A 26,614-nucleotide genomic window follows, 5' to 3' on the forward strand; every position below is an offset into this window, starting at 1 on the left:
GCAAGAGCAAGCTATGAAAACTACATTTGGCTTTTTTAAGTTCTGTACTGTGTCTCCTTATACTGCTTGGTCCTGTGCCTTTAACCACATCCTAAATGCCTATCTATACAGGCAGTGCCTTCTTGTCTCTCTGCTCTTCTAACAAGGCTAGCCAGACTGTGATCGCTCTACTGCTGTAGATCGCTCTACAACAGAATTAATTCTGTATCACAGTGTTGACATGAACAACATCACGGCAGCCTTTGTGTTGAGACCTCAAATCCAGCTCTTGGCTCTTTCCAGGCCGCACTGGATTTGCAGAGCCCAGGTGGAGCCTTTCTTGGAGTTAAACTCTGCACTCAGTCCCCTATTCTCAGCTAAAATATGTAGGTACAAGTAATTCTGAAGTCTCTGTAACCTTGTATGTTTAGGCTAGGAATTGACCCCTCTGAGTCAGTCTTAAACATTTTCAAAAGACATTGAAGCCAGAAAATAACTATGAAGGTGGTCGAGTCTGACTCTGGTAGAACCGGTGTTGGCTGGCTCTGTGTGAAGCTCGTTTCCCTGCACCGTTTCTGTCTAGAGAGTGATTTAATACTCCATTTATTGTGGCCCCTGGGTTTCCATAGTTAATAAATTTCCAAGTGAATGAATTTTTAATTTATTAAATAACTTCCAAGTTAATAAATTTTGACGCATAGACTGGTAGCTCAATGGGAAGATTTTTTAAGTAGAAGTTTAAATTATAGACTACTTTATACTCTACCGTGTTATTCTGAGTATTGTATATTCATATTGACTTTTTTTTTTTTTTAATGTTACCGGGAAAAAGATGAACTCTTTCTCTGTTCCTTATCCACTTTAAGGTGTTTCAATAATTTGAACTTATTTTCCTTCCCATTCTAGCTACGTGATTTCAGGAGACGGAAATGGAAAATTGAATATCTGGGACTGGAAGACCACAAAACTCTACAGTCGATTTAAAGCTCATGATAAGGTGTGCATAGGTGCAGTGTGGCATCCTCATGAAACATCGAAAGTCATCACATGTGGTTGGGATGGTCTCATTAAATTGTGGGATTAATGAGATTAATCCTTATCTAGGATCATTTTTGATCCAATATCATATTTAACTATATTTAATTATTAAATGTGTTGGATGACAACTTGATTTACAAATTATGATTTCCTTACATGGCCTTATGAAGTTGACCCATTGTTTAAAAAAAAAAAAATGTTTCTTGTAAATTTGTCTCCTATAATTTCATTGGCAATTTCATTTAGTTCTTTATAGATGTTATTTATACAGAGAATGAACACTGACTTTCCATTCGGTGAGGGTTATTGTTGGCAGGCAGTTGGGGTTTACCCCCTCGATATACTGAAAGGATCTCTCTTGAGGAAGAATCCTGGTGGATTTGGGGTTTTAAAGGAGGTAATATAACTAATGACAAATAATTCTGAAAGGCACCATATGTGTACCTCTTCGACAAAAAGGGAAGTAAGGAACAGGGATGATATAATTTAATGTGAATGTGAAAGAAGGATAAAACCACCCACAATTATTGTTCCCATTATTTTTGGTGGGTCAAGTTCAAACCTTTTGGATTCAGGAGTTCTGCTATTTTTTTATGACATATATTGTGTGTTTACTTGTAAGCCAGCAATCTTCTCTAACTGCAGATATTCCTCTAATTATTAAACGATGGAAAATAAACAGTCCAGAGTTCTTTCCTTGGCTTTCTTCCTGATCAGTACAGACAGGACTATATATATAATCAGAGAATTATGTTATTTTTGAAGGTGACACTCAAGAGGATGAGTGAAGGCTTTGAATTTTATTTGTATTTACTGTCTGTAAGGACCTGGCTACACTTTCAGAAATCAGGGTCTCCTAGGTCATTGATTCATAGATGTTACTACTGAAATACTCCTCATAGGAGACAGGGTATGAGATCATCGTCCAAAATGTCACCTTGTCATTTCTTTGAAGTTGTATGTTTTATCTTCAAAATTATTCTGATTTTGCTCGTGGATATAGTCAACAGAACTTTTTAAGATCAGAAAAATGTTTAACTTCTTTCCACATCTTTGAGTAAAATTGATACTCCAAGAAGTTGGCTAAGGTTCCCCAGTTTGAGAAGCAATAACTGTGGTTGGTTGGTTTAAAAAAAAAAAAAAACTTCTAAGTTTCAAATTGTGGAATCAAGATAGCCTCTCGAATACAGTAGCTAATAGCCCTTTGGGTGACAAGCCATTTCTTCTGGTTTAGTACAAATCTCTATAATATATTTGAATGTACTTTGAAATATTTCAGTACCATGCTTACAAAGAACGGTTCATCGTGGCTCAGAGTGCCGACGTGGAGACCAAAATCATGTTGAATGTTGATATCCTAAGGGCATTAGCTCGGAGTCCTGGGCTATCAATAGCAATTCATGCTCCTTGTGCTTAGAACTTCCATTTTTAAAAATTAATTTCTAAAAAGGCCTGGTATTGATGACCTGGTACTAGAGCCACACATAAATAAATCCCAAAGAAGAAAATGGAAAAAGAGAATAAAAATGGTAGACGTGTTATTTTTGGACACACAGACACTCAAAGAAATAAGAATACACTGCCTGGCTGCTACACTGCCTTTCTGTATCTGCCAGGAAGGGTGGCTGCCGTTCCTGAAGAGGAAGGAATTCACACAAGACCTTTTCTTCAGTCCCAAGCCACTGGTTTTAACAAATGTGAATTACTGAAATGTGATGGGACAAAAAGAATTAATCCATACATTTAAACTTTGATCTTGTTCAGCATCAGTATTGTGTACGTTACAGATCATAATTTCTAAATCTGGGTTTATTTTATTGTTTTTGACTGTTTCTAAACTAAGTAACTGTATATAAAAGTTGTCTCTTTTTTAAAAAGATCGTATTTTTAAATAAAGCATTTTTGTAGAAAGTGTTATCAAATTTTTCATTCTTAGTTTTAAGTGTTAACTCTGTTGAGAGACAACAGATTAAACCATTTGCAGATTTTCATAGGTCATTTTTATCTTATGGGGAGAAATGGTGCTTTAGAGGCGGGGATGGTATTTTAATATGGAACATTAGTGGGTTTATTCTAGTTACGTAACAAAAATACAGGGCAGCACGCTGAGAGCACACAGATTAAGTTTAACGCCTTCCATATTTATACACCTAGTGGTGACACTGAGTCATGACTGTACCTATTTCAGAGTACACAAGTGAGTGCGGCTCTTGCCCAGCTTCAGAAAGCCTCAAGACCATCCATATGGTCGCTGAAATTAAGTGGTTACCTTCTGGCCCCTGTTCCTCACTGCAACCTTTTTATCACACCCAGGACAGATTTCCTCCCTAAAGGTTGGAATGAAAGTGATGCTATACTGAAAGTTTTAATCAAATGAACATTTAAATATTGAAGCACAAGCTGGGAATGTTTTGCCCTAAGGAGACACTCTGAAGATAAAGGACAGGGAATAGCGTCAGACAGGCGCTTCCCTAGGTAAAAAAGTATAGTGATTCTTGACGATGCCCTGTGAGGGTGCCTGATGTCCTTAGCACGTTTATAAATTACCGGGAGGAAAACAAGAACCATGAAATCTTAAACCCTTGGATGATAGCCATAAGGACTGCCACACTTCGTGGGTTACGGAGGCTCTCCTTGGAAAAAAGTGTTTCTCAGAGCAGACTGAGGACCAGCTGTATCAGAATCACGTGGAGATGGTGTTGCTCACCGAGATACAGAAAAGAAAATGGAGGTTCGTTGGAGGAGCCAGTGAACATACATATTTCTGTGTTCATTCATATATTCATATTTTTGTATCCATATATATATATATATATATATCCTTCACTGGATCAAATTCAGCACTTGTAGTAAGGTCCCCAGTTGAGAGGCAGGTACACTGAGGATGAGAAACACTGATGTAGAGTCTATCTTGAGCCTCATTTCAGAAACATGTAAACTCAAGACAAATTTTGCTAACCAAAAACAAATACGTGTGTGTGCATGCGTGTTTGTGTATATATGCATGTGTGTGTGATTATATGTATAGATATACATTATCTGTATTTCTATGTGTACTTTCCATGTTCATAATCACTATAATAATTGTAGGAACCACTTTCTCAACCTAAACACCACAATTTTATCTGGAACTTAAGGGAAAAGAAGGCACAACTTGCAGCCAGAGTCCTTAGAGTGGCTTTATTTTTAGTGACAAAGAAAGATAATTCCTTTGCTGGTACAGCTTCCTGTAACTGCAGTCACAAAGTTCAGATGAATTTTTTTTTAGCTCTCCACAACCTACTCTCCACCCTTCAGCATTTGAGATCTGAGGGACTAACTCAAATCTCAAGCATATTTTAAGTACATGTCCCAGTATCATGCTGTTGAATAGAAAAATGTGAGCTGTGTAATTTTTTTTCATGTGTGTCATTTTTAACTTTCTCCCATCCAAGTACTAACCAGGCCCGACCCTGCTTAGCTTCCGAGATCAGATGAGATTGGGCGCATTCAGGGTGGTATGGCCGTAGACTTTAACTTTCTAATGTAATGGTCACATTTAAAAAACAAACAAAAAAACCCAGGGGTGAGGCACCTGGGTGGCTCAGTCGGTTAAGCATCCGACTTCAGCTCAGGTCATGATCTCACGGTTTGTGAGTTCAAGCCCCATGCCAGGCTCTGTGCTGACAGCTCAGAGCCTGGAGCCTGCTTTGGGTTCCTTCTCTCTCTGCCCCTCTCCACTTGTGCTCTGTCTCTCAAAAATAAATAAATGTAAAAAAAAAAAAAAAAGTTAAAAAAAGCCCAGGGGATGTTAATTTTAATATTTTAGTTAACATATCCAAGGTATTACTTCAACATTCAATTATTTTTTAAATATTTACTTTTCTCATACTAAGTCTTTGAAATCTGGTGTATATTTTACACATAACAGCACATCTCCATTCAGACCCTAAACATCCATGAAATATTCCACCTCTTTTATACCAAGTCGATTTACATGCCCACGTTGTTGCAAAGAGAGTCTTCTAATAACTGAATCAGGTATAAGTTTTTAAATTTAAGTTGATTAAAAGTAAATACAATGTAAAACTCAGTTCCTCAGTCACATTAGCCACATTCTAAGTGCTCAATAGCAAAATGTGACTAATGGCTGCCATACTGCACGTACAGGCCTAGCAGCACGTTTTACGTGGTTCAAATGTTCAACTTTACTGCTTCATCTTCTAAGGTTCAAACTGTCCAAAAAATGTTAAGAACATGCATGTTTATACTTTTCCGTGCTACGTTTTGGGCAGTTTCCTCCAGTTAACCTGGAGGTCTCTTCACCTGTGTCTAATCTGCCACTTAATCCGTTAAATGTATTCCAATGACTTTCCCTTGACGGAAGGTCTATTTGTATAGTCTTTTACGCCTGTAATCATTTTAAACAATTTGTATTTTCTTTAAGATTTGCTATGTCAAGTTCTTAGGCTGAAAATCCCAGTGTTTATTGTGTCCGTCAACTCTACCTCATGGTGGGCCATTTCTTTGTCACTTGTAACTTCGTGTTAGGAATGCATCTCCTGTGGGTCTTGTTTTGTTTTTCATTTTGTTTTTTAAGAAAGCCTTTGTAGTCTGAGTTGAAGCAGTCCCTTCGCAGTGGTGTTACATTTGCTTCGGCCATCTACCCTCACCCTCACTCCCTCAGTTTTTTACCTCGGTTTCTCAACTTACGGTTTTCCTCATCATGAGATTAATATAAATTCAATTCCTTAAAATGGCCAGGGGTTTCAAATTCTCATGGGAAACTTTGATTTCCTCCTAGAGCTACAGCAAGGATAAAGCTTTCTTGTGGTGTGGGGCAGGGGTGAGAGGGGTGGGTTTTTTAGGACTCTTCCTTTGAGGCTGTTGCCCTCCAACGGGCCCACTGCTGCAGGTGTATCCAGGCCAATCCTTTCCCCCAACACAACCTTATGTCCAGTGCTGTAGGCCTCTAGCATCACTGATACACTCAACTCCTAGCACTAATGCAGGAGGTACAGGTTCCTGCTCTGTCAGGGTCCAGGCTCCCTCTGAGCTTCGTGTGCCTGAAGATTTTTCTTTCTCAGGAATTCATCCATACATATAAAGGTATATGTCTATACATTTGTGTTGTGTGTGTACAAAAGGTAACACACTCACACATGTACACACAAAAGGATCACCATAGATACATACATACTTAACCTAGCATCTTCAGATATTGCCACTTTTTTAGGAGATTCTCGAAACAAAAGGATAAACCAGTGCAGTCTGAGACCCGGTTTTTAGAACCAGGTGAGTTTAAGTGTGTTATCCAAAAAGGTACTTTGCCTAAGGGGACTTCATTTGATTGGAGAGCCATCAGAACAGAGTCCCCTATTATCTGGGCCTTTTTTTTTTTTTTTTTAATGTTTATTTATTTTGAGGGAGAGAGACAGAGTGCGAGCAGGGGAGGGGCAGAGAGAGAGGGAGACAGAGTCCCAAGAAGGCTCCAGACTCTGAGCTGTCAGCACAGAGCCTGACGCGGGGCTGGAATTCACCAACCACGAAATCACAACCTGAGCTGAAGTCGGACACTTAACTGACTGAGCCACCCGGGTGCCCCGGCCTTTTCTTCTGAATAAGCACATCATTTGGATCCTTCTGAATTTATCCCAAGGCTTCCCTTTATAGTGCACAAATCAAGAAATTATCCTACCACTGTCTAAGCCTTCTCTAATCACAAAAACCTTAGAATAACGAGTTCATCAAGGTAGGAGAAACCTTAGAAATCAAATATTCCAACCTAACATAAGAAAACAGGCCAATAAAGGTGATGATTTGTTTAATACCACATAGCTAGTTACCCACAGCATCAAAATCTGTCTCCTTTCATCCTACTATTCTGCCACCTTTACATAATGCAACTTTCTTGTGTATTTTTTAAATCTCAGATTTGCAGCATAATCTTTGCGGCTTCCAGCTTGCTCTCTCCGAGGTAATTTAAAAGAAACACTCAGTTACCCAGATTATGTGTGTTTCATTCTTCAGTAAAACAGAACCTAGCTAAAGACGTTCTCTTGGCCTCTTCCATTAGAGTCGGGCCCCCATCACTTTCTCACAACTGTGCCCACAGCAACATTGCTAGTTTTACAAAGCATCGGTTTTAATGAGAGCTAGCATTTTTTCCATATAGTGCTAAACACGAAGTATGGCACTAGCTTGCTTGATTTATTTTCCTTAAGGACAGAAATATAATTATGTAAAGAATTTCAATAAGATCTAAATGTAGGCAGTTAAATACGTTGAATCTTTGGGTTCCGATTTCGTGTGATAAGTAACTACAAATACCTCTCTCAATCAGAAAAAGACTTTTTTACATAGGGTTAAGTGTATTTACGAACTCACAAAGAACCAGCAATTGGCTAATACAAAAAGAATTACATTATTGCCTAAAAGGCAAAAACATAAACTTACCTCTAGCAGAAGTGAACAAGTATATTAATTGAGCTGGGAGGTACTATTGTCAAGTAAAATAATCTGTTTTAATGAGGGCTTCATTTTTAATCTGACAAAATACGATGATGAGGGGGGTTCCCCGGTATGAATCCAAGCTTTGCAAAATCCAAACATGTAATACTGCAGAAATACAAACCTTGTGCCATATTTACTATACCTAAAATCGTATAGCCAAGGCAGAAATGGCTTACACAAATAGCTAATCGGACTAAACACTGTAAATTCATGAGTTTGCAGTTACTTGTGTTCTACCCTGATGTAAACTCTAACAGATGTTCAACAAACAATTTCTCCCTGGCTGCCTTCATTTGAACGTACCAAATAGTTACAAATGTTTATAGCATAACCTGTGATCGCTGCATCAAATACAATCACTCTAAGAGAAAAGGGAAATTCTTTTTTCTTTGACTTTAATTTCAACTTGTGGCACAGCTTGTGCTAAAAGGGGACCTCTGAATCTCTGACACACTGTGTCTTTCACCTAAAAAAATAACAGATTTGTCATCATTTGAAGAACAATGTTAAATTGTATTTTCAGATCCATCTATGAGCATTGCTCTGTTAAGAATAAGCTCATGTATGTGCAGGTCAAAGACTAAACAAAGGAAACACTGAACTTCCAAGTGACTGTGCCCTTTCTAAACCCATGAGGAAAGTACCACACAGTGGGATGAGCCAGGGCCAAGAGCGGCTTGCAGGCCTTGCAAGAGCTTTTCTGGCAACTGAAATACTGACCGAGGGGTTGCTGGGTCCCCATATTCTTTCACTGAGCCTCCATTTGGCAGGCATATTTTAATCAAGTAGATTGTTTAAAAAAAAATTTTTTTTTTTACATTTAGTTTTGAGACACAGAGAGAGACAGAGCACGAGCGGGGGAGGGGCAGAGAGAGGGAGACCCAGAATCTGAAGCAGGCTCCAGGCTCCGAGCTGTCAGCACACAGCCCGATGTGCAGCTCAAACTCAGTAACCGTGAGATCATGACCTGAGCCGAAGTCGGATGCTCAACCAACTGAGCCACCCAGGCGCCCCGCAAGTAGGTTGTTTAAATTAAACCTGCATGCTACAAAAATGTCCCAACTCTAACAGATTTGCAGGTCTGATCTTAGTATATTTGTGGTTCTCTCCCTCCCCCGCACACACACACACACACACCCCATTTACTAATAAGGAAGCAAAAATACATCCATGGGAGTAGCATCTTACATCTGTTGGAGGCTATTGAGGTGACATTGTGGAGGGAAGGGGGCCAGCACAGGCTCAGGATCTGAAAGGCTCAGATGTGGATTCCTTCTCTACCATCATCCACTAGTGGCATATTCTGGAAAAGCTATCTAATCTCTCAGAATTCCCTTCCAGTATAACTGGGAAAATTACACTTCCTGGCAGGGTTGCTGGGAGAATCAGGGGCAATCTCTGCCCAGTGCTGGACACACGCTAAGCTCTCAATAGCAGCTCCTGACTTCATCTGTTCTCTGTGTTTTGTTTGTGCTGCCTTTGTGGTGGTTACAGTGGTGCTGGTTCTCATTTTTCCCGCTCTTCTCAAACAGGAGCTTCCCAAACAGCAGTCCTGTGGTACCCCAGACCCTGTCTCATGGCCTACACCAGTATTTCTCCGCGGCAGATGATTTTGCCACTAGGGGATATTTGCCACTGTCTGGAGACGTGTGGTTGTCACAACTGAGGGAGCAGAGGGAGAGATGCTCCTGGTATCGAGTGGGGCCACGGATGCTGCTGAACATTCTACAATGCACAGAACAGCCCTCCCTCCCCCAATAAGGAATTAGCCAACCCCAAATGGCAATCCGTGCTGAGGTTAAGAAACCCCAGCCTACACAATAAGCATAATAAATTTTAGAGGCAGGGAAACCATAGCAACAGTCAGAATACTCATCATAAATTTCAAACTATCCATGAAGGGAATGAAGGACAGCCTTAGAAATAAGCATAAAACAAGTACAAATAACTATTGAACAAGCTGCCTAGTAGGTGGGTGTGGGTGGGTGTGTTTGTGATTTTGAGTGGTTTTTCTTCTTAACAGTACAGCCATTCTTACCTCAGATATATATATATATATATATATATATATATATATATATATATAATGTAATGTAATGAAGTCAACGTTTTGCACCACCAATCTGGACTAAGTGGTAACCTGCCCTGTACAAAGGGGGCTTTCAGTAATTCCTTAAATCTTCAATCTGATGAATTAAAAATCTTAATATGGGTGTGTACATATCTAAAACCTGATCAGCCTGGACACATAGGATTAGTACATTTCACACTTTAGTGTAAAAGAAGGTTTAAAAAAGGTTTAATGTAAAAAGCAGGTTTATTGTACATACTTCAGTGTGGAAAATTTTAATTAAAAAATAAAAGAGAGAATCTGTGATATAATCCAAACAGGAACTAGGCTGAAGTTAACCTTGTTTTGGAGACAACACCATGCAAACTGAGAGTTACGCCACTTTGTGCTTTTGAAATACCTATGGTCTTGAGAGCAACTTAACTGCTATTTTTTTTTATTTTTATTTTTTTAGAGAGAGAGGGGGGAGGAGGGAGAGAGAGAAAGGGAGACCCAGAATCTGAAGCAGGCTCCAAGCTCCGAGCTGTCAGCACACAGCCCAATGCAGGGCTTGAACTCACGAACTACAAGATCATGACCTGAACCAAAGTCGCACATTTAACCGACTCAGCCACCCGGGCACTCCTAACTGCTACTTTAAATCACACTTATTCAAGCTGGTCTTCCCACCTCAATAAATTTTATTAGTGTACTATGAGTTTTAAAATAAAAACCTCATTTGTATTTTTCAAAATCATCACCACTAATTCAGAAAATCTTGTTCCCTTTTGAACTGAAGTTAGTAAGATTGTCTAGCTAATATATCTTGGTTTCTCACTTGAGGAACGGTATTTTCAAACCACTGCAAGAAACAAAAAGCCAACACAGGGAACATCTGGAGTAAAAGGAGGTAAAAAATGGGGAAAAGGAATAAAGACTAGTAGCAATCAGTATTTTACTCCCTAGATTTCTTGAACAAACAATGGACACAAAATTTTCCTGCTCTCTCAGGATGTAAAAATGCCAGGAAATAAACTTAATTTATAATAAGGTAATAATTTGCTTTATTTTATACCATTTAACTTATTTGAAGTAGAATTTTTGAAAATCATTCGTAGGGATAAATGTCTAATCCTATAAATAAAAATGATAGAGATCATTTGAACTACCGAGAACCTACACTTTTCTGTTTAATATTTAAAAATGTAAAAAAGATTGGCACTACTGAAATACTGCATAACCATCCCAGGAAAGATACAGATTTTGGCTCTCAGGCCACAGTCTTGTAATGAATGCCAACTGGCAGTTACGAAAAACTCCCTTAATCTTTCAGATCATGTATTTAAAAAAAAAAAAAAATATTTGACAGCGTAGGCAAGTCGGTGGTTGAGAAATCAGGTCTGAAGTCAGAAAAGGCAACAGTAAAGACACGCAAATTCGGCTTTGTGCTTAGTTTCATAGGAACAGAAGGGGATTTAAGGCTGAGTCTGAAGGAATCCTGAGTTGAAGTTCTTGATGTTCTAGTCTTTGAAACTCAAAGACAGAATTTGGTGTGCCTGAGTTCCCAGAAACCAGCATCAGTGGCTCTTATAACCCCACAGCAGAGCCCTTGGCAAAAGGCAAGTAGGAATGATTGAAATCTACAAGGTTGTAAACAATGTTATTGACCAAGGTGAACAGAAAAAAACCTTTGAGTGAAAGTCAAAGGAAAGGCTCTGTTTTGAACAGTAAGCTACAAACTTAATCTCAGGAACGCAGTAAGAATGGAAAATTTATGTAATTTCTTCTTCATGTTGCTGAATTCATGGACTTCAGACACAAAACGAAATTTAGGGAAAACAGGTATGTGGGGGATTATCTTCCATGTTAAAACGAAGGAGGACAAGCGTCCCCACTCTGTCAGAGGCAAACAGGTGAAAGGCCTAGCATCTGGGCAGATGGAGGTTGACTCCTATGGCCCTCTGTGTCCATCCCTTCCCCGAGTGTTAACTGTGCCCCTAGCACGAGGCAGGTGCCAAGCTACATGCACTACAGAGGCAATAACACAACCCCCGCCTCAAGCAGGTAACAGGCTAGTGGAGACTGGGCAAGTACACCGATAATTAGACTGCTGGACACGCCTCATACTGTAATTATTTCCTTGAGTTCTTGATGAGGTCTTTCATCCTATTTCCATCTTGTATTCACCCAACTCAGAGTATAACAGCTACTTGCATTGAAAATATCCTTCTTCAGGAACAGCTGAGGTTTAGATAAATCTTTGTAACTATGAAAAAGCCTAAAACCCTTTAGTTCTAACTCTTTGAGGAGGCTGTACCAGAACCTCACGACACTGCTGTCCCGGCCACTGACCTCAAACCCGGGCCAGTGGAGATGAACCTCAAAGGTGAGCTGTCCAATTTGTTCAAGGACATCTTCCAGAATAAGATTTTCTAAAACTTTCCATTCTGCGCTTTCCAGATCTGCTTTGAGAACATCAATCTGTAACAAAATGATGAAATGAGATTAGCAGATTCAATAAGCGCTGTTAAAAATACCATCTTGACATCAGGAGCATCACCGTATAACTACCTCCTACGAAAGCAGAATGTTTCAAATTTTAGAGTTAGACAGCTTTTTCAAATGGCCACTGACAACATGAATTTCTTTTCTTTTAAATGTTTTTTTGTGCGTTTTTTAAAAATGTTTGGGTTTTTTTGAGAGAGAGCACGAGTGGCGGAAGGGCAGAGAGAGAGAGAGAGGGACAGAGGATCTGAAGCAGGCTCTGATCTGACAGCACAGAGCCTCACGTGGGCCTCGAACTCATGAACTGTGAGATCAGGACCTGAGCCAGTCTGCTGCTTAACCAGCTGAGCCACCCAGGCGCCCACAACGTGAATTTTTAACCTCACTCCACACTAAATGTTAATATACAAATAATGAAATGCCAGCCAGAAATCATAATGAACCGTCCTACCTTCTGCCCAATGAGAATGGATGCCTGAGAAAGAGATGCTGGAGCATGTGTTTTCACAGAACTGCATGCCCATGGCCCCTCCCCTACAACCTAGACCCTGCTCACAGGAACCCAGCCATGGTCCAGACAGAATGGTGGCCCACCGGGAGGGACTGGCAGAGGGCCACTGCCTGCAAGACTGCCTCACGAACCTCAGCTCCCTCCAATTTCTCAGGACTAGAAGCCAGGCAGAGTTCTCAGGTATCTGAATGTTAGACTTGTAAAAAAAAAAAAAAAAAAAAAAAAAAAAATCTATTATTATTCCATGATTTCTTTCTCAAAGTAAACACCAGCACAGCATTTTATTTTTTTTTTAATTTTTTTTTTCAACGTTTATTTATTTTTGGGACAGAGAGAGACAGAGCATGAACGGGGGAGGGGCAGAGAGAGAGAGGGAGACGCAGAATCGGAAACAGGCTCCAGGCTCCGAGCCATCAGCCCAGAGCCTGACGCGGGGCTCGAACTCACGGACCGCGAGATCGTGACCTGGCTGAAGTCGGACGCTCAACCGACGGCGCCACCCAGGCGCCCCGAGCACAGCATTTTAAAAGGGGGCGGGGCTGGGGCGCCTAGGTGGCGCCGTCGGTTAAGCGTCCGACTTCAGCCAGGTCACGATCTCGCGGTCCGTGAGTTTGAGCCCCTCATCAGGCTATGGGCTGATGGCTCAGAGCCTGGAGCCTGTTTCCGATTCTGTGTCTCCCTCTCTCTCTGCCCCTCCCCCGTTCATGCTCTGTCTCTCTCCGTTCCCAAAATAAATAAATGTTGAAAAAATAAAATAAAATAAAAATAAAAGGGGGCGGGGAAGGGGGAGGCAACACCATCCTCTGTTCATCTAATGAATGTAAGTTCACATTCCAGGGAAGATGAAATATAGGAAGAGTAGGAAAGGATAGGAAAGATGCTGCAATTCATTAAGTCAGGAGAATCAGCTCGGTTTCGCTGGCTTTGCTATTAGAATAACAGAACCCCAAATACCTCCAGAAAGCAATGAGAGCTAACGACTTGCTGAGTGCTTATATGCGTCTGCCACTACGCATAGTGCTTCGCTTGCAACGTCCATTTACTCCTCTCAACGGTTCTGCAAGGGTGATGCTGTTTCCATCCCCGTTTGAAGTTTAGGAAACCCAGACTCAGAGAACAACCCATCCCCCGTCACACAGCCGGAGAGGCAGTAGTGACAGGTGAACTGAGTCTGTCTACCTGGAGCATGTTCTTAACCACTTATGCGATGCCGACTCCTCGTAAACCACAAGGGGGAAAATGGTAGCTCAGATTCCCTCGACGGCTTTCGGTGTGGAAACCAGGTTGCTATTAGAGAGTGAATAAGGGTCAGCGAGTAGAAGCAGTATTACCAACATCCCCAGTTTAGAGTTGCAGAACACGTTACAGCTTAAAGAATTACTCTCTACAGGTGCAATCTCAGTGAAACAGCCCTAGAGGCAGACAGAGACTTGGTAGAAATGACTCTGGGCTGCCAACACTGCTTGTGTGGTTTCAGAGTTAGGTGGAGGAGAAGATACAGAGGATTTAGACATTACTGCTCCAGGAAAATGGTCTTGGCTCAGCAGCATCCTGAGATCCCAGGGGAGATGCTTTTGCCACTGTCTTGCTTTGGACAGTACCTCATGATCCACCCGGGAAAGAGGGATGGCAATACCCCAAGAATACCAAGAGGCCTTAGAATAGCCCAGATATCTGGAAGCCAGCCTGTCCAGACTCAAAGAGGAAAAAGCAACATGGAAAAACAAAACACAAAACAACTTTCTTTTCTGAAAGGAACCGACCAAAGGCAGATTCCAGAAGAACACGCACAAGGGCTAAGATAATTCCTGTGAACTGGACACAACAGAATTAATTCACTCTTTTCTCATCTTGCTGCCCTCCCACCTTTTTGACTTGTTTAATCTTTGAGATTTTAAGCAGAGTATTTCTGAATTAGGGTAATTAAACTGCCAGAAGAAATATAGAATTAAAACTTCACAAAATGTTCTCAGTTAGTACAGAAAGTATCCCAAACTCAAAATCAACATTTTGCGCCAATTCACATAGTTAAGAATTTTTTTTAAATCCTTAGAGCCTTATTTCTTACCGTAGTTTTCTATGAGTTTGCACATATCGAACGTGATCAATAAAACAAACTACTAAAGGGACAGGGCAAAGTTAATCAGCCTAAAATTGACCTAAAAACTGCACTGGTGAAGACAGAGGCATATACATTACATATTTTTTTCCAAACATATTTTTAAAATAAGCTATCAATCAGAAGTTAGGAGAAACACACACAAAAAAAACCAAATTGGGATACATCACTGCAAATATGTGCTTTCTGTGGAAATCCAATTTTCACTTACAAAATGCTATCCTATCTAAAGTGCGAAAAGCATTTTCAAATACAACAACACTGCCAACCTCTTTTGATTCCAGTGACTGAAAATTCTCTACTTCAATCAGAATTGGGTAGGCTGCTCTAAATCATCCGGCCCAGGCTGGTGCAGCACTGAGCAGCTCATAAACTCTTCCCTGCCTTCCAGTCTGAGAGCATAGCCAGACAAATGCTGTGAATAAAACATGTTTTTCTTTTCCTGCGTGCTTTTCCCATTTTTTTTGGTCTAACAGAACGTTCTATCGCCACAGCGATCTTGCAAATGTAATTTCCACTGTTCCTTCATAATGCACCCAATGTTATCGTTAGTCTAAGGCACTAAACGTTTCCGCACCAGGTATGTTACTTTTCAGATGCTAACATCAGCTCTCAACAATTAAGGCACTAAAAGTCATGCAAATGATTACATTGGAATAACTGAGTGCCAATCCTAATACAGTTAGGTTAACTCAGCTTTCTTGAGAGAAACAACTCAGTGTTAACCCTCTGTAAACTCTGGAATAACTAAAGACACATTCTTGGGTAGAAAGGTCTTGAAGAAGGTAGATCAAACCACGTATCTAGCATCATTTCAGAGGCATTAAAGGGGTCCTCTTACCAAAAATCATCTCCTTTCCCTTGTGCCTGAAAGATCCAATAAATCTCCTTTCCCAGAACTTTCTGAGGAAACGAGAACTTTCATTTTAAGTGGATTAAGATGTGAGGCCATTTTGGCAGCTTCCTCGTCATGGGCACAAGTTGATGGCTGCGTTCATCCACCCAGAACTGCAGGGATGAGGGAAAGTGGGGAAAGGGGCACCAGCCTCTGTACTAGCTTGTTGGGGCTGCTAGAAAAAAGTACCACAGGGGCACCTGGGTGGCTCAGTCCATCAAGCGTCCGACTCGATTGCGGTTCAGGTCATTATCTCACGGTTCGTGAGTCCGTGAGTCAGGCTCTGTGCTGTCAGCATGGAGCCTGCTTGGGATTCTCTCTCTCCCTCTCTCTCTGCCCCTGTTCCGTGCTCTCTCCTAGCTCCTAGTGGTTTGCTGGCAGTCTTTGGTGTTCCTTGGCTTCTGCGTTACTCTGATCTATTTCTTCATCTTCACATTGTGTTATTTCTTCTTCTACATGTTGCCTGTGTCCAAATTTCCCCTCTTTATAAGGTCACCAGTCATACTGGATGAGGGGCCCGCCCTTCGGCAGTATGGCCTCATTTCAGCTAATTATGTCTGCAATGACCCTATTTCCAGTTAAGTTCATATTCTGAGGTACTAGGGGTTAGGACTCCAACATATGAATTTTGAGGTCACGCAATTCAAAGTACTACAGTGTTTAGGGGAGCTATCATCATACAGCTTTGGGAAGACACTATGTGTTCTGGAGCCAATTCCGCAGTCAATGCCTGGGGAAAGTGTCCCATACCAGAGATCCAAGGGCCAGCAGCTCTCTGAGGCAATTATGGATGCTGTCCTGCTAGCTCCTACATCAGCCAGCCCTGACAGTTCCAACTTTGCAATATCCAGGGCAGGTCAACAGGGCTCCGAGGCCAATTGAAACCACCATCATGAAACCCCTGTGCTTCATTCCTGGTTCCTTCCTGGCCATAAGACCAGGGCCAGCTGGTGCACTTTGTCCTTGACATCCCCCCATTCCCTAGCCACTTCCCTCTCCGTCCTGGAACTCAGCAGGCACTCAACATCTTCATGCCTGCAGCTCCCCACCTGAGCCTTCTCCCTTTCCCAGGTACTCCCAGCAGGATAGGCAGACTGCATTACACAGTGCAACACCTTTAAAGAACTAGGGATGGGATTCACCAACATCACTTCCATTGCATTCTGTCGGTCAAAGCAAATCATAGGGCCAGCCCAGACTCAAGGGGAGGTGAGAAAGATTCCAGCCCTTGAGGGCAATAGTGGCATACACAGAAAGGGTGAAACGAACCATTCATGGTCATGTCTGCAAATAATTGACCCAGTTAATAAAAGCAATCTTCAAATGTACATACAAATCCATGAATGATCTACAGTATTAGAGTAGACATGAACCTTTGCTGGACATAAGCAATACTCCAGGAAAAATAACGAAGCCCTTAGTCACCAAAATATTATTAAAGAAGGGACATCAATTGAAACGTGGCATTTGCTATCAGATCTGGCTTTCCTTGGAAGCTGACAAAGAACTGGGACAGCCAATGGATTAAGGATGACTAATAAGAAAACACAAGGACAAGTAAAGCAAATAGGTAAAAATCTTAGATACTGTATTAGTGTACCCAGGATGCTATAACAAAATGCCAGAGAACGGGGGGCTTAAACAACAGACATTTATATTTTCTCACAGGTCTGGAGGCTGGAAAGGCCAAGATCAAAGTGTCGGCGAGTGTGGTTTCTCCTGAGGCTGCTCCTTGGCCTGCTGACAGCTGCTTCTTCTCTGTGCCCTCATATGGACTTTACTCTGTGCTCATGCACTCCTGGTATCTCTTCCTCTTATAGGGCACCAGTCTTATTGGATGAGGTCCTCACCTCATGACTTCATTTAGCTTGACCTCCTTAAAGACCCTATCACCAGGGCACCTGGGTGGCTCAGTCAGTTAAGCGATGGACTCTTGATTTTGGCCCAGGTCACGTGAGATTGAGCCCTGCACTGGGCTTGGTGCAGACAGCACAGAGCCTGCTTGGGATTCTTTCTCCCATTCTTTCTCTGTCCCTCCCCTGTTCATGTGCTCTCTCTCTCTCTCTCTCAAAATAGATATATAAACTTGAAAGAAAAAAAAAAAGATCTTCTCACCAAATATAGTCACACTGAGGGTAAGTGCTTCAACCTATGAATTTTGTGGGGGACACAATGCAGTTCATAACAGATATAAAACAGGTATTTTTGCTCGAGTCTATTTAGAGGCAAGCAGTATCTCTCCACAAAGAGTTTAAAAATACATCCCTGTTACTCTTATGTCAGCCTGACTGCTGGAGAGTCAGTAGTTCCTCCTTTGTATTTAATGGATAGCTCCAGTTCTGGGGAGTAAAAATGTGACCCACCTCGTTAACTGAATATCAGTCACAGAGACTGACAGATTTGTTCTTCAAAGATGGTCTCACCGTTAATTCCCATCTCATGCTTTTCTACAATATGGCCTCGATGCTCCTCTTATCAAGAGATGGGACTGATGTTCCCTCCCCAGGGATGGCTTCATAGGATGCAACCTGTGCAGCCACACCAGGCTCCCCCACTTAGAAGGGCTCCATACCTTGTTTAATGCTCTGTTGCCATGGACTTGAAATTTGTAGTAAGTTTTGAACAAGGGACCCTGCATTTTCATTTTGCACTGGGCCCCAAGAATTATGTCTCCTATCCTGTGATGCTTCACTTGAATCTTGATGGGCTTGTTACTATTGACTAAGAGTATGGTAGAAATGGTTCCAGATGACATTCAAGACTGGGCCATAAAAGCTTCTACTTTGTTCAGTGGTGTACTCACCCTTGAAAACTTTAGCCCCTATGCAAGGTGTCTGAACTGTCCCAAGGTTACAGTGCTATGAGAAAAGTCCAGACTAGCCCTTGCAGAGAGACCCTAAATCAATAGGAAGAAAAAGATGCCTGACCAACCCTGGCTGTTCCATCATCTGACTGTAACTACAAGAGAGACCCTGAGCCAGAACTACCCAGCAAAGCCCTTCCCAAATACTGACCCCCAGAAACTATGATCAATAATGAAATGATCAGTTGTTGTTTTAAGAAAGTTGAGTTTTGGGGGTGACTTTTCATGTAGCAGAAGATAACTAGAACAGAGACCAAGTACTATTTATGCAGATCTTCTTTCTAAATGTTAGAGGTTACTTGTACATTTAGATGTATGATATATAAATACTATATATTCCAAAGCCATGATTTCTATAAATTCATATGTATATTTAATCAAAAATATTCTCTTATTAAAAAATCAACACAGGGTCATTGTTTAAAAAATTAAAACTACAGATAAGAAAAAAGAAAGGGAATTAAAGTACTCATAATCCAGAGTCTAAAAGAGTTAACTTTTGTAATCCCTATCAAAATAACACCAGCATTCTTCACAGAGCTAGAATAAACAGTCCTAAAATTTGTATGGAACCAGAAAAGACCCCGAATAGCCAAAGTGATCTTGAAAAAGAAAACCAAAGCGGGAGGCATCACAGTCCCAGACTTCAAGCTATACTACACAGCTGTAATCATCAAGACAGTATGGTACTGGCACAAGAACAGACACTCAGATCAATGGAACAGAATAGAGAACCCAGAAATGGACCCACAAACGTATGGCCAACTAATTTTTGACAAAGCAGGAAAGAATATCCAATGGAATAAAGACAGTCTCTTCAGCAAATGGTGCTGGGAAAACTGGACAGCAACATGCAGAAGAATTTACCCGGACCACTTTCTTACACCATACACAAAAGTAAACTCAAAATAGATGAAAGACTTGAACATAACACAGGAAGCCTTCAAAATCTTAGGGAAGAAAGCAGGCAAAGACCTCTTTGATCTTGGCTGCAGCAACTTCTTAACACATCTCTGGACGCCAGGGAAACAAAAGCAAAAATGCACTATTGGGACCTCATCAAATAAAAAGCTTCTGCACAGTGAAGGAAATAATCAGCAAAGCTAAAAGGCAACTGATGGAATGGGAGAAGATATTTGCAAGTGATATATCAGATAAAGGGTTAGTATCCAAAATCGATAGAGAATTTATCAAACTCAATACCCAAAAAACAAATAATCCAGTGAAGAAATGGGCAGAAGACATGAATAGACACTTCTCCAAAGAAGACATGCAGATGGCCAACCGACACATGAAAAAATGCTCCACATCACTCATCATCAGGGAAATACAAATCAAAACCACAATGAGATACCACCTCACACCTGTCAGAATGGCTAACATTAACAACTCAGGCAACAACAGATGTTGGCAAGGATGCAGAGAAAGAGGATCTCTTTTGCACTGCTGGTGGGTATGCAAGCTGGTGTAGCCACTCCTCAAAAAAATTAAAAATAGAACTACCCTATGACGCAGCAATTGCACTACTAGGTATTTATCCGGGGATACAGGTGCGCTGTTTCAAAGGGGCACGTGCACCCCAATGTTTACAGCAGCGCTATCAACAATAGCCAAAGTATGGAAAAAGCCCATGTCCATTGATGGATGAATGGATAAAGAAGATGTGGTATGTATATATATATGTGTGTGTGTGTGTGTGTGTGTGTGTATGTATATATGTATATATGTATGCGTGTGTATATATATATATACATATATACACATATACACACACAATGGAGTATTAATCGGCAGTCAAAAAGAATGAAATCTTGCCATTTGCAACTACATGGATGGAACCAGAGGGTATTATACTAAGCAAAATTAGACAAAGACAAATATCATATGACTTCATTCATTGAAGAATTTAAGATACAAAACAGATGAACATAGGAAAGGGAAGCAAAAATAATATAAAAACAAGGAGGGGGACAAAACATAAGAGACTCTTAAATATAAAGAACAAACTGAGGGCTGCTGGAGGGGTTGTGGGTGGGGGATGGGCTAAATGGGTGAGAAGACACTTGTTGGGATGAGCACCGGGTGTTATATGTAGGGGATGAATCACTGGAATCTACTCCTGAAATCATTATTGCCCTATACACTAACTAACTTGGATGTAAATTTAAAAAGATAAAGTATTGAAACTTCAAACAAATGAAGAATACTGAAAAATTATATATGTATGTGTGTGTGTGATATATATATGTGTACATATGTATATATATGTATATATATGTATACATATATATATATACACATATATATATAAAGAAAAGGCCATAAAAAATGAGTTAACTCTTTAATACCTGGTGTACTTCTTGCTAAACATTTTTCTTTGCCATAAACACACGCACACCACATATATCACAGCGTAAACAGGCAAAATTCAAACACACACGCTGTTTGTAAAATTAGAATCGCACTGTGTTTTCAAATATGCTTTTTCATGTTACAATGTAACAAACCATGAGCATCTTTCCAGGCCAATAAATTTTCATTAAAATGTTCTCTGTGTCCCTTGGGGATTGCCTAAGCATGTGATTGAGGTGGCTGAGGCCCCTGCAGGAGTGAAGGAGATGTGGGGGAGGCTCTAGGCCCTCTACCTCAATTCGACAGAAGCAACTCCCCTTTCCTCTGTTTTATATATTTGGAATCCCTCACAAATTTTTGCCTGAAAAAGAGCTTTCCTGCCAAGAAAAAGGTTTGACTCCATTTCCATGTTTTTTAACTTTTATACTAGTTTAATTTACTTAGTCATTCCCCCTTCTTTTAAAATTTTTTAAATTTTTATTATTTTTTGAGAGAGAGAGAGAGACAGACAGACAGACAGACAGAGCCCAAGCAAGGGCAGGGCAGAGAGAGAAGGAGACACAGAATCAGAGGTAGGCTCCAGGTTGTGAGCTGTAAGCACAGAGCCTGATGTGGGGCTGGAACTCACAGACCGCAAGATAATGACCTGAGACAAAGTCAGATGCTTAACCGACTAAGCCATCCAGGCACCCCAATCAATCCCCCTTCTGATCAATTCTTTCCAGTTGAATATTGCACACTGATGTGATCAACAAATATTTAATTTGGAGCTACATATTTAAGTCTGTTCTATTACTTTCTTAGAAGAACCATATTCCCAGAAGTGGAGTAGCATGTGCAAAGGCCAGGCACCATTTATAACTTTCAATAATTTTACTAAGCTATAGACCCTTCCTGTACCTGCTCTTGGGAAAGTGAGGACAAACCAAGTTGTACTCAGGCTGGGAGGCTTGCACTGATGCACTACAAAAGGCTCCTCCACTGTCATCACCCCGTCAACTGACCATTTGTTTTCTTACCCCGAAGCCATGTGACATTCTGGAGCTTTCCTAAACATACCTTTGTCTCTATGTCGGAATGATTCACTAGATAAGACAAAAACCTTCATGCCATTTAAAGAAAAAGCAAGACAAACCAATTTTACCTAAGTACATGTTAAATTGTCTCTACCTATCTTTTTATTTAAAACATTTTAATAAAAAAAAAGCTTTATGTATTGTTCTACATTAAATCTTTAAAAGGCTATAGATCCGGGACACCTGGGTGGCTCAGTCAGTCGAGCGCCCGACTTCAGCTCAGGTCATGATCTTGCAGTTTGTGTGTTCGAGCCCCATGTCAGCTCTGTGCTGACAGTTCGGAGCCTAGAGGCTGCTTCACATTCTGTGTCTCCCTGTCTCTCTACCCCTCCCTCACTCGTGCACTGTCCCTCTCTCTCTCAAAAATAAATAACATTAAAAAATAAATAAAAGGATACAGATTCTCTTTTTCACCCAGAAAACATGAATTAAAGCTTAAAACTGGCTATTACCATCAATTATAAAGCTAATTAATCATTATATTAATCAAAATCTCTGGCTAAGAGCCAAAGCTATAACACCAATGAAATGTCAATATCAACCATCCGGCTTATCAATCAACTAACAGAACAAGGAACTTCCTATTCAAGCCATAATTGACCTACAAACACAGCTGCTTGCCTCAATATCTGCTGCTTGGGTTTTGGGCCAGAATCATACACATTATGGCATTTACAAAGAGATCTAGTTTGCAAAAAATGGATTCCTGAAAAGGAGCGTGCAAACTGACTTCTGTAATTGGGCTTATATTATAAAAATGATCATTTAACCACACATCTAGTTATTTATGAATATTTTTAAAAATTAAGTTATTATCATTAATTACCACCCTAACAAATTGAGCTACATTCATTCGCCATAGCTACTGTAGTTTGGGTCAATATTCAGTCATAATCTTTAAATAATTGCATCAATACAACTTCTTCCTGTTTTTTAGTATAATTAAGAAAAGTTGTTGTTTAATGAAGAAAGCAAAGTAAGGCCAGGCTTTTCTATATCAATTCTACTTACAGCAAGATATATCTGCACCTACAAAATTAAAAGCTGAACACATTAAAAAGAGGATCTTAGTTTTGTAGAAAATAGAGAAAAATGGAAGAAATGACTCTATCCTAAATGAACGAGAGGATTAAAAGTCTCTTTAAGATCCTTAGACTCTAAACACACTAAATCAGCCTCAATTACCACTGTTGGCTGGCAGAAATGTGACATTATAAGACTTCCTCTACCACTATGGAGAGAGAGATAAGGCTCCGCCCTGGATATTATGAGAAATACGAAGGGTCACTCCAAGCTAATGTCAAGACCAATTGTGAACTCATAATAAAGGAAAATAATTTTACGTAGTAATCAGATCACAGAAATGACCTCTGCAGGAAGCAACACCCTACAAAGGGATTTTAAAAGAAATAAGGGAAAATTTTACAAACAAAGACATGTTGTCAGATCTCCAGCCTTTTCAGAGCGTCCAACCTGAGGCTGCTAGGCAGGAATCTTCTGGGCTGGATGCAGTGATATAACCTGGTCCTAGTTCCAGAAACCTAGGTCAGACACAGGAAATGGCGAGTTGGTGAGGAGTCAAAAAGTCAGCTGGGCTACTGGTGATCTGCAGCAGCAAAGAGCCAAGCAGGGCACATTTAGCAGGACTGAGGAGGCCGCAAGGGACCTGGCCCCGGTGGTCAGGCAGGAAAGCAGTGGCGGGACCAAGGACAGCGCTAGGCAGATGCTTTAATTTACTTCTTTCTACCCACTTCCCTGGGCATCTGTCTCTGACCTGAGGTCAGAACCCTGTGCCTTAAAGCCACATCACCTGATTAATTTATTTTTCTGGCCTAATCATATTTACGCAAGAGTTCTCAAGTATTTCCAGAAAGAGATGGGACGTTTAAAAAAAAGTCTCTAAACCATTCCTAAGTGAAGAGATGCATAAACAAATAAATACCCACGCAAATACCCAAATAAACTGTTTTTCAGCCAGATAGTTTACTCTTAGATGTGGGACTGGTCAATCTCAGAGCATGGTGGAGCCAGCAATGTGACTTACGCTACATCAAACATGGCCCCACGCACTTAGAGAAACAGAAAATATACTCGTCGAGTTTTTTAATGGTTAAAATACACTGAGCTATGAGTGAGGAAAAACACGACCGTGGGTGAAAACTATAAAAGGACCAGCAGAATTGGAAGCCAGAAACGAGAGATGAGGAAACAGCAAGAGGTCTCGGGGTATATGCTATATATGTCAGGGTCTCCTCGATGTGATGTCCTCCATTTCTGGACCCCGTATTGATCTCTAAGGGAAGCACATAGCATGGTTTGCACTCATATGTTGACAGGTCGGTTCCCTTCCCTTACCTGGGCTCTAAGTTCCTTCAGGGCAGCACCCAACTCCTCCTTGGGTGTCACGTTTCCATGAGAGTTCCCGACACGCGGTATGTGCACCAGCCCCTATGATAACAAGTCCTGTCCCTTCTGCCCCTGTGACATCTTACACTGGGCCCCTCTTTTCTACCACCAGCACTGTGATCATCCTGCTTAGGATCCCACGGACTGCAACAGTGGCGAGAGAGTCGAAGGCTGGAAGTCAGGAACGAGGGCAACTGTGGATTCCATCATCCCACTCCGCACAAGTGGTGTCGGGGTCTTAATTTTCAACACTTCATGAACCTTACGCTTTAGCCAAATGTTATTCTGTCATGCAATGTCCTGCCCTTGTTCCTTTTATTCATGAGACTTCCTCTCGGTGTGGGACACCAACTTTCTGCTAGTGACCATATCTCCCCTTGACCAACATATAGAACACCATAGTTGTCCCTCAAGTACAAGCAGAATTTCACGTTCTTTGAGGAATTTGAGTTGCTGGGGTTATTCAAAAGTACTTGCCCTCAAAATCCAAAAGCACCTAAGAAGGCACCCATGCCGTAAGTTCTGACGGGACTTGGAAATGTATACAAGTTGTTTTTTCTGTTATAGAATGTGAAAAATAAGCTCTCATAGGAGGGACACGGAGCCTCCGAGCACAGTGAAGCAAGGCTTTACTCAACATTCTTGCAAGAGCGGGTGTCTGATGGACAGGCACACTTGGGGCAGTCGCATCAGACAATTTATCTCCTAGCATGCAAGTCCCCTGGTTCCTCATTGGCTGAGCACTACAGAGCTTACAGCCTTACCCGGAAGTCGCCTATGCCCATGTAAGGCAAAAAGTACCCTCCTTGAGGTGATGCAGACACTTCAGGTCTTTGGAGCATGCTCCTTGCAAAGTCCGTGAAAATAAGTCCTGGAAATGGAGAGAGGAAGAAGAACCAGGAAGTGAAGCATCTAAGGGTTTGGGACTCCATTTTGAGGGGGGTGGTTCGTACATATTTCCGACAGGTTGTAAGCCTATTGTGAACTAGACAGCACTGCTTTTATTTGGTATTTCTGAAAATGAATCATCTCACGCCTCACAGGAATATGTCACTGGCATTAAACTGCAAGGCTCCCATCCCAAACATTTTCTAGTTAAATAACATCAACACTGGAATAAACAAATAGATAATACATAATTCTAGATGTGGCATTCAGTTCTTTGTTTTGTGGTGTTGTGAGGAACAGGAGTATTTAGGAATGCCATGGGGCTAAGTGGTGCTGCCCTACACAATGGCCATTCATCACATGTGGCCATTTACATTTTAATTAGTTAAAATCCAATAAAATTAAAAATTCAGTTTTCCTCCACCCACATTTCAAGTGCTCAAAAGCCACCTGTGCTGGGGGCTACCATACTGGACAGTGCAGCCCTGGGACACTTCCATCTTTACACAGAGTTCTGTTGGACAGTGCTGCTCCGGGTATCCCATGCATCAGAATCAGCGGAGGGCGTGTCAACACACAGCCTCTGATTCAGTAGATCTAGAACAGAGCCTGAGTATCTGCATTTCTACCAGGAGTGCAGCTGCTGGTGACACTACTGATCCAAGGACCACACTTTGAGAACCACTGGATGTGGCTGATGACATTACATTAGTTTTTCATGGCATGTATGCACAGGGCTCTCAGCCTCAACGTAGGCTGGGTTCTCTCCCTTCTCATGACCAGTGCAGAAAGTATCCACACACTGGGACTCTTTGACCTGAGGGGGTATAGAATGGCTTTCCAACATCAGCTATTTTCTTCATTAGGATACAGTTAGTCAGGGTTCCCTAAACACATCACCACACTTTGTATCCACACACTTTGACCTGAGGGGGTATAGAATGGTTTTCCAACATCAGCTATTTTCTTCATTAGGATACAGTTAGTCAGGGTTCCCTAAACACATCACCACGGTGTCGGTGTGGCTTGTACTCCTTGGAACTGTATGCAAAAATGTGTGTTTGTGCTCATGAACACTCTACTAAGAACATTGTGGTCCCTGGGACTTTGGCTCCGGGGACAATTGCTTCATCACATGGGTCTGGATAGCCTCTCAGTGACTCAGAGAAGAACAAAAGGACTCCTACCTGTCTTGAGGTCAAATGGCCTTGAGGAGAAATGCACATAAGGCACCATGCACAGCACCCAACACAGAGTATGTGTGTTAGCTGTTATTATTTTTACCAATTCACAATGAGGTCCATAACCAACCCTCCCCCCCCCCCAAATTATGATCATCTTGTTTAAGCTAATATCAAAATGTGTCTTCTCTGCACCACAGCAGCTATGTTTTGGGAGATGACTCAGGGAAAGAATTAAAATAGGAAATCTACAGAGATG

General features: G+C 41.2%; 2 protein-coding genes across 5 annotated transcripts in view; one reads left to right on the plus strand and one right to left on the minus strand.

Annotated features, from left to right (window-relative positions):
- The window catches only part of CDC40 (cell division cycle 40), a 59,397-nt gene extending 57,193 nt beyond the window's left edge, over positions 1 to 2,204 (plus strand). The window contains exon 15 of the mRNA XM_043592097.1: positions 886 to 2,204. Coding sequence (XP_043448032.1) covers positions 886 to 1,063 — 178 coding nt within the window. The 3' untranslated portion in view covers positions 1,064 to 2,204. The remainder of the gene's footprint in view (positions 1 to 885) is intronic.
- The window catches only part of METTL24 (methyltransferase like 24), a 170,126-nt gene that overhangs the window by 55,404 nt on the left and 88,108 nt on the right, over positions 1 to 26,614 (minus strand). For 2 of the 4 annotated variants that reach the window (XM_043592103.1, XM_043592106.1), the window contains one exon: positions 10,596 to 12,040. In XM_043592103.1, coding sequence (XP_043448038.1) covers positions 11,726 to 12,040 — 315 coding nt within the window. In that variant the 3' untranslated portion in view covers positions 10,596 to 11,725. Of the gene's footprint in view, positions 1 to 10,595; positions 12,041 to 24,898; positions 25,158 to 26,614 lie in introns of those variants that run through there. The other 2 variants (XM_043592104.1, XM_043592105.1) reach the window with 2 other exon arrangements.

Source organism: Prionailurus bengalensis, chromosome B2 (genome assembly GCF_016509475.1).
Source record: "Prionailurus bengalensis isolate Pbe53 chromosome B2, Fcat_Pben_1.1_paternal_pri, whole genome shotgun sequence".
In the NCBI taxonomy this organism is placed as follows: Eukaryota; Metazoa; Chordata; class Mammalia; order Carnivora; family Felidae; genus Prionailurus; species Prionailurus bengalensis.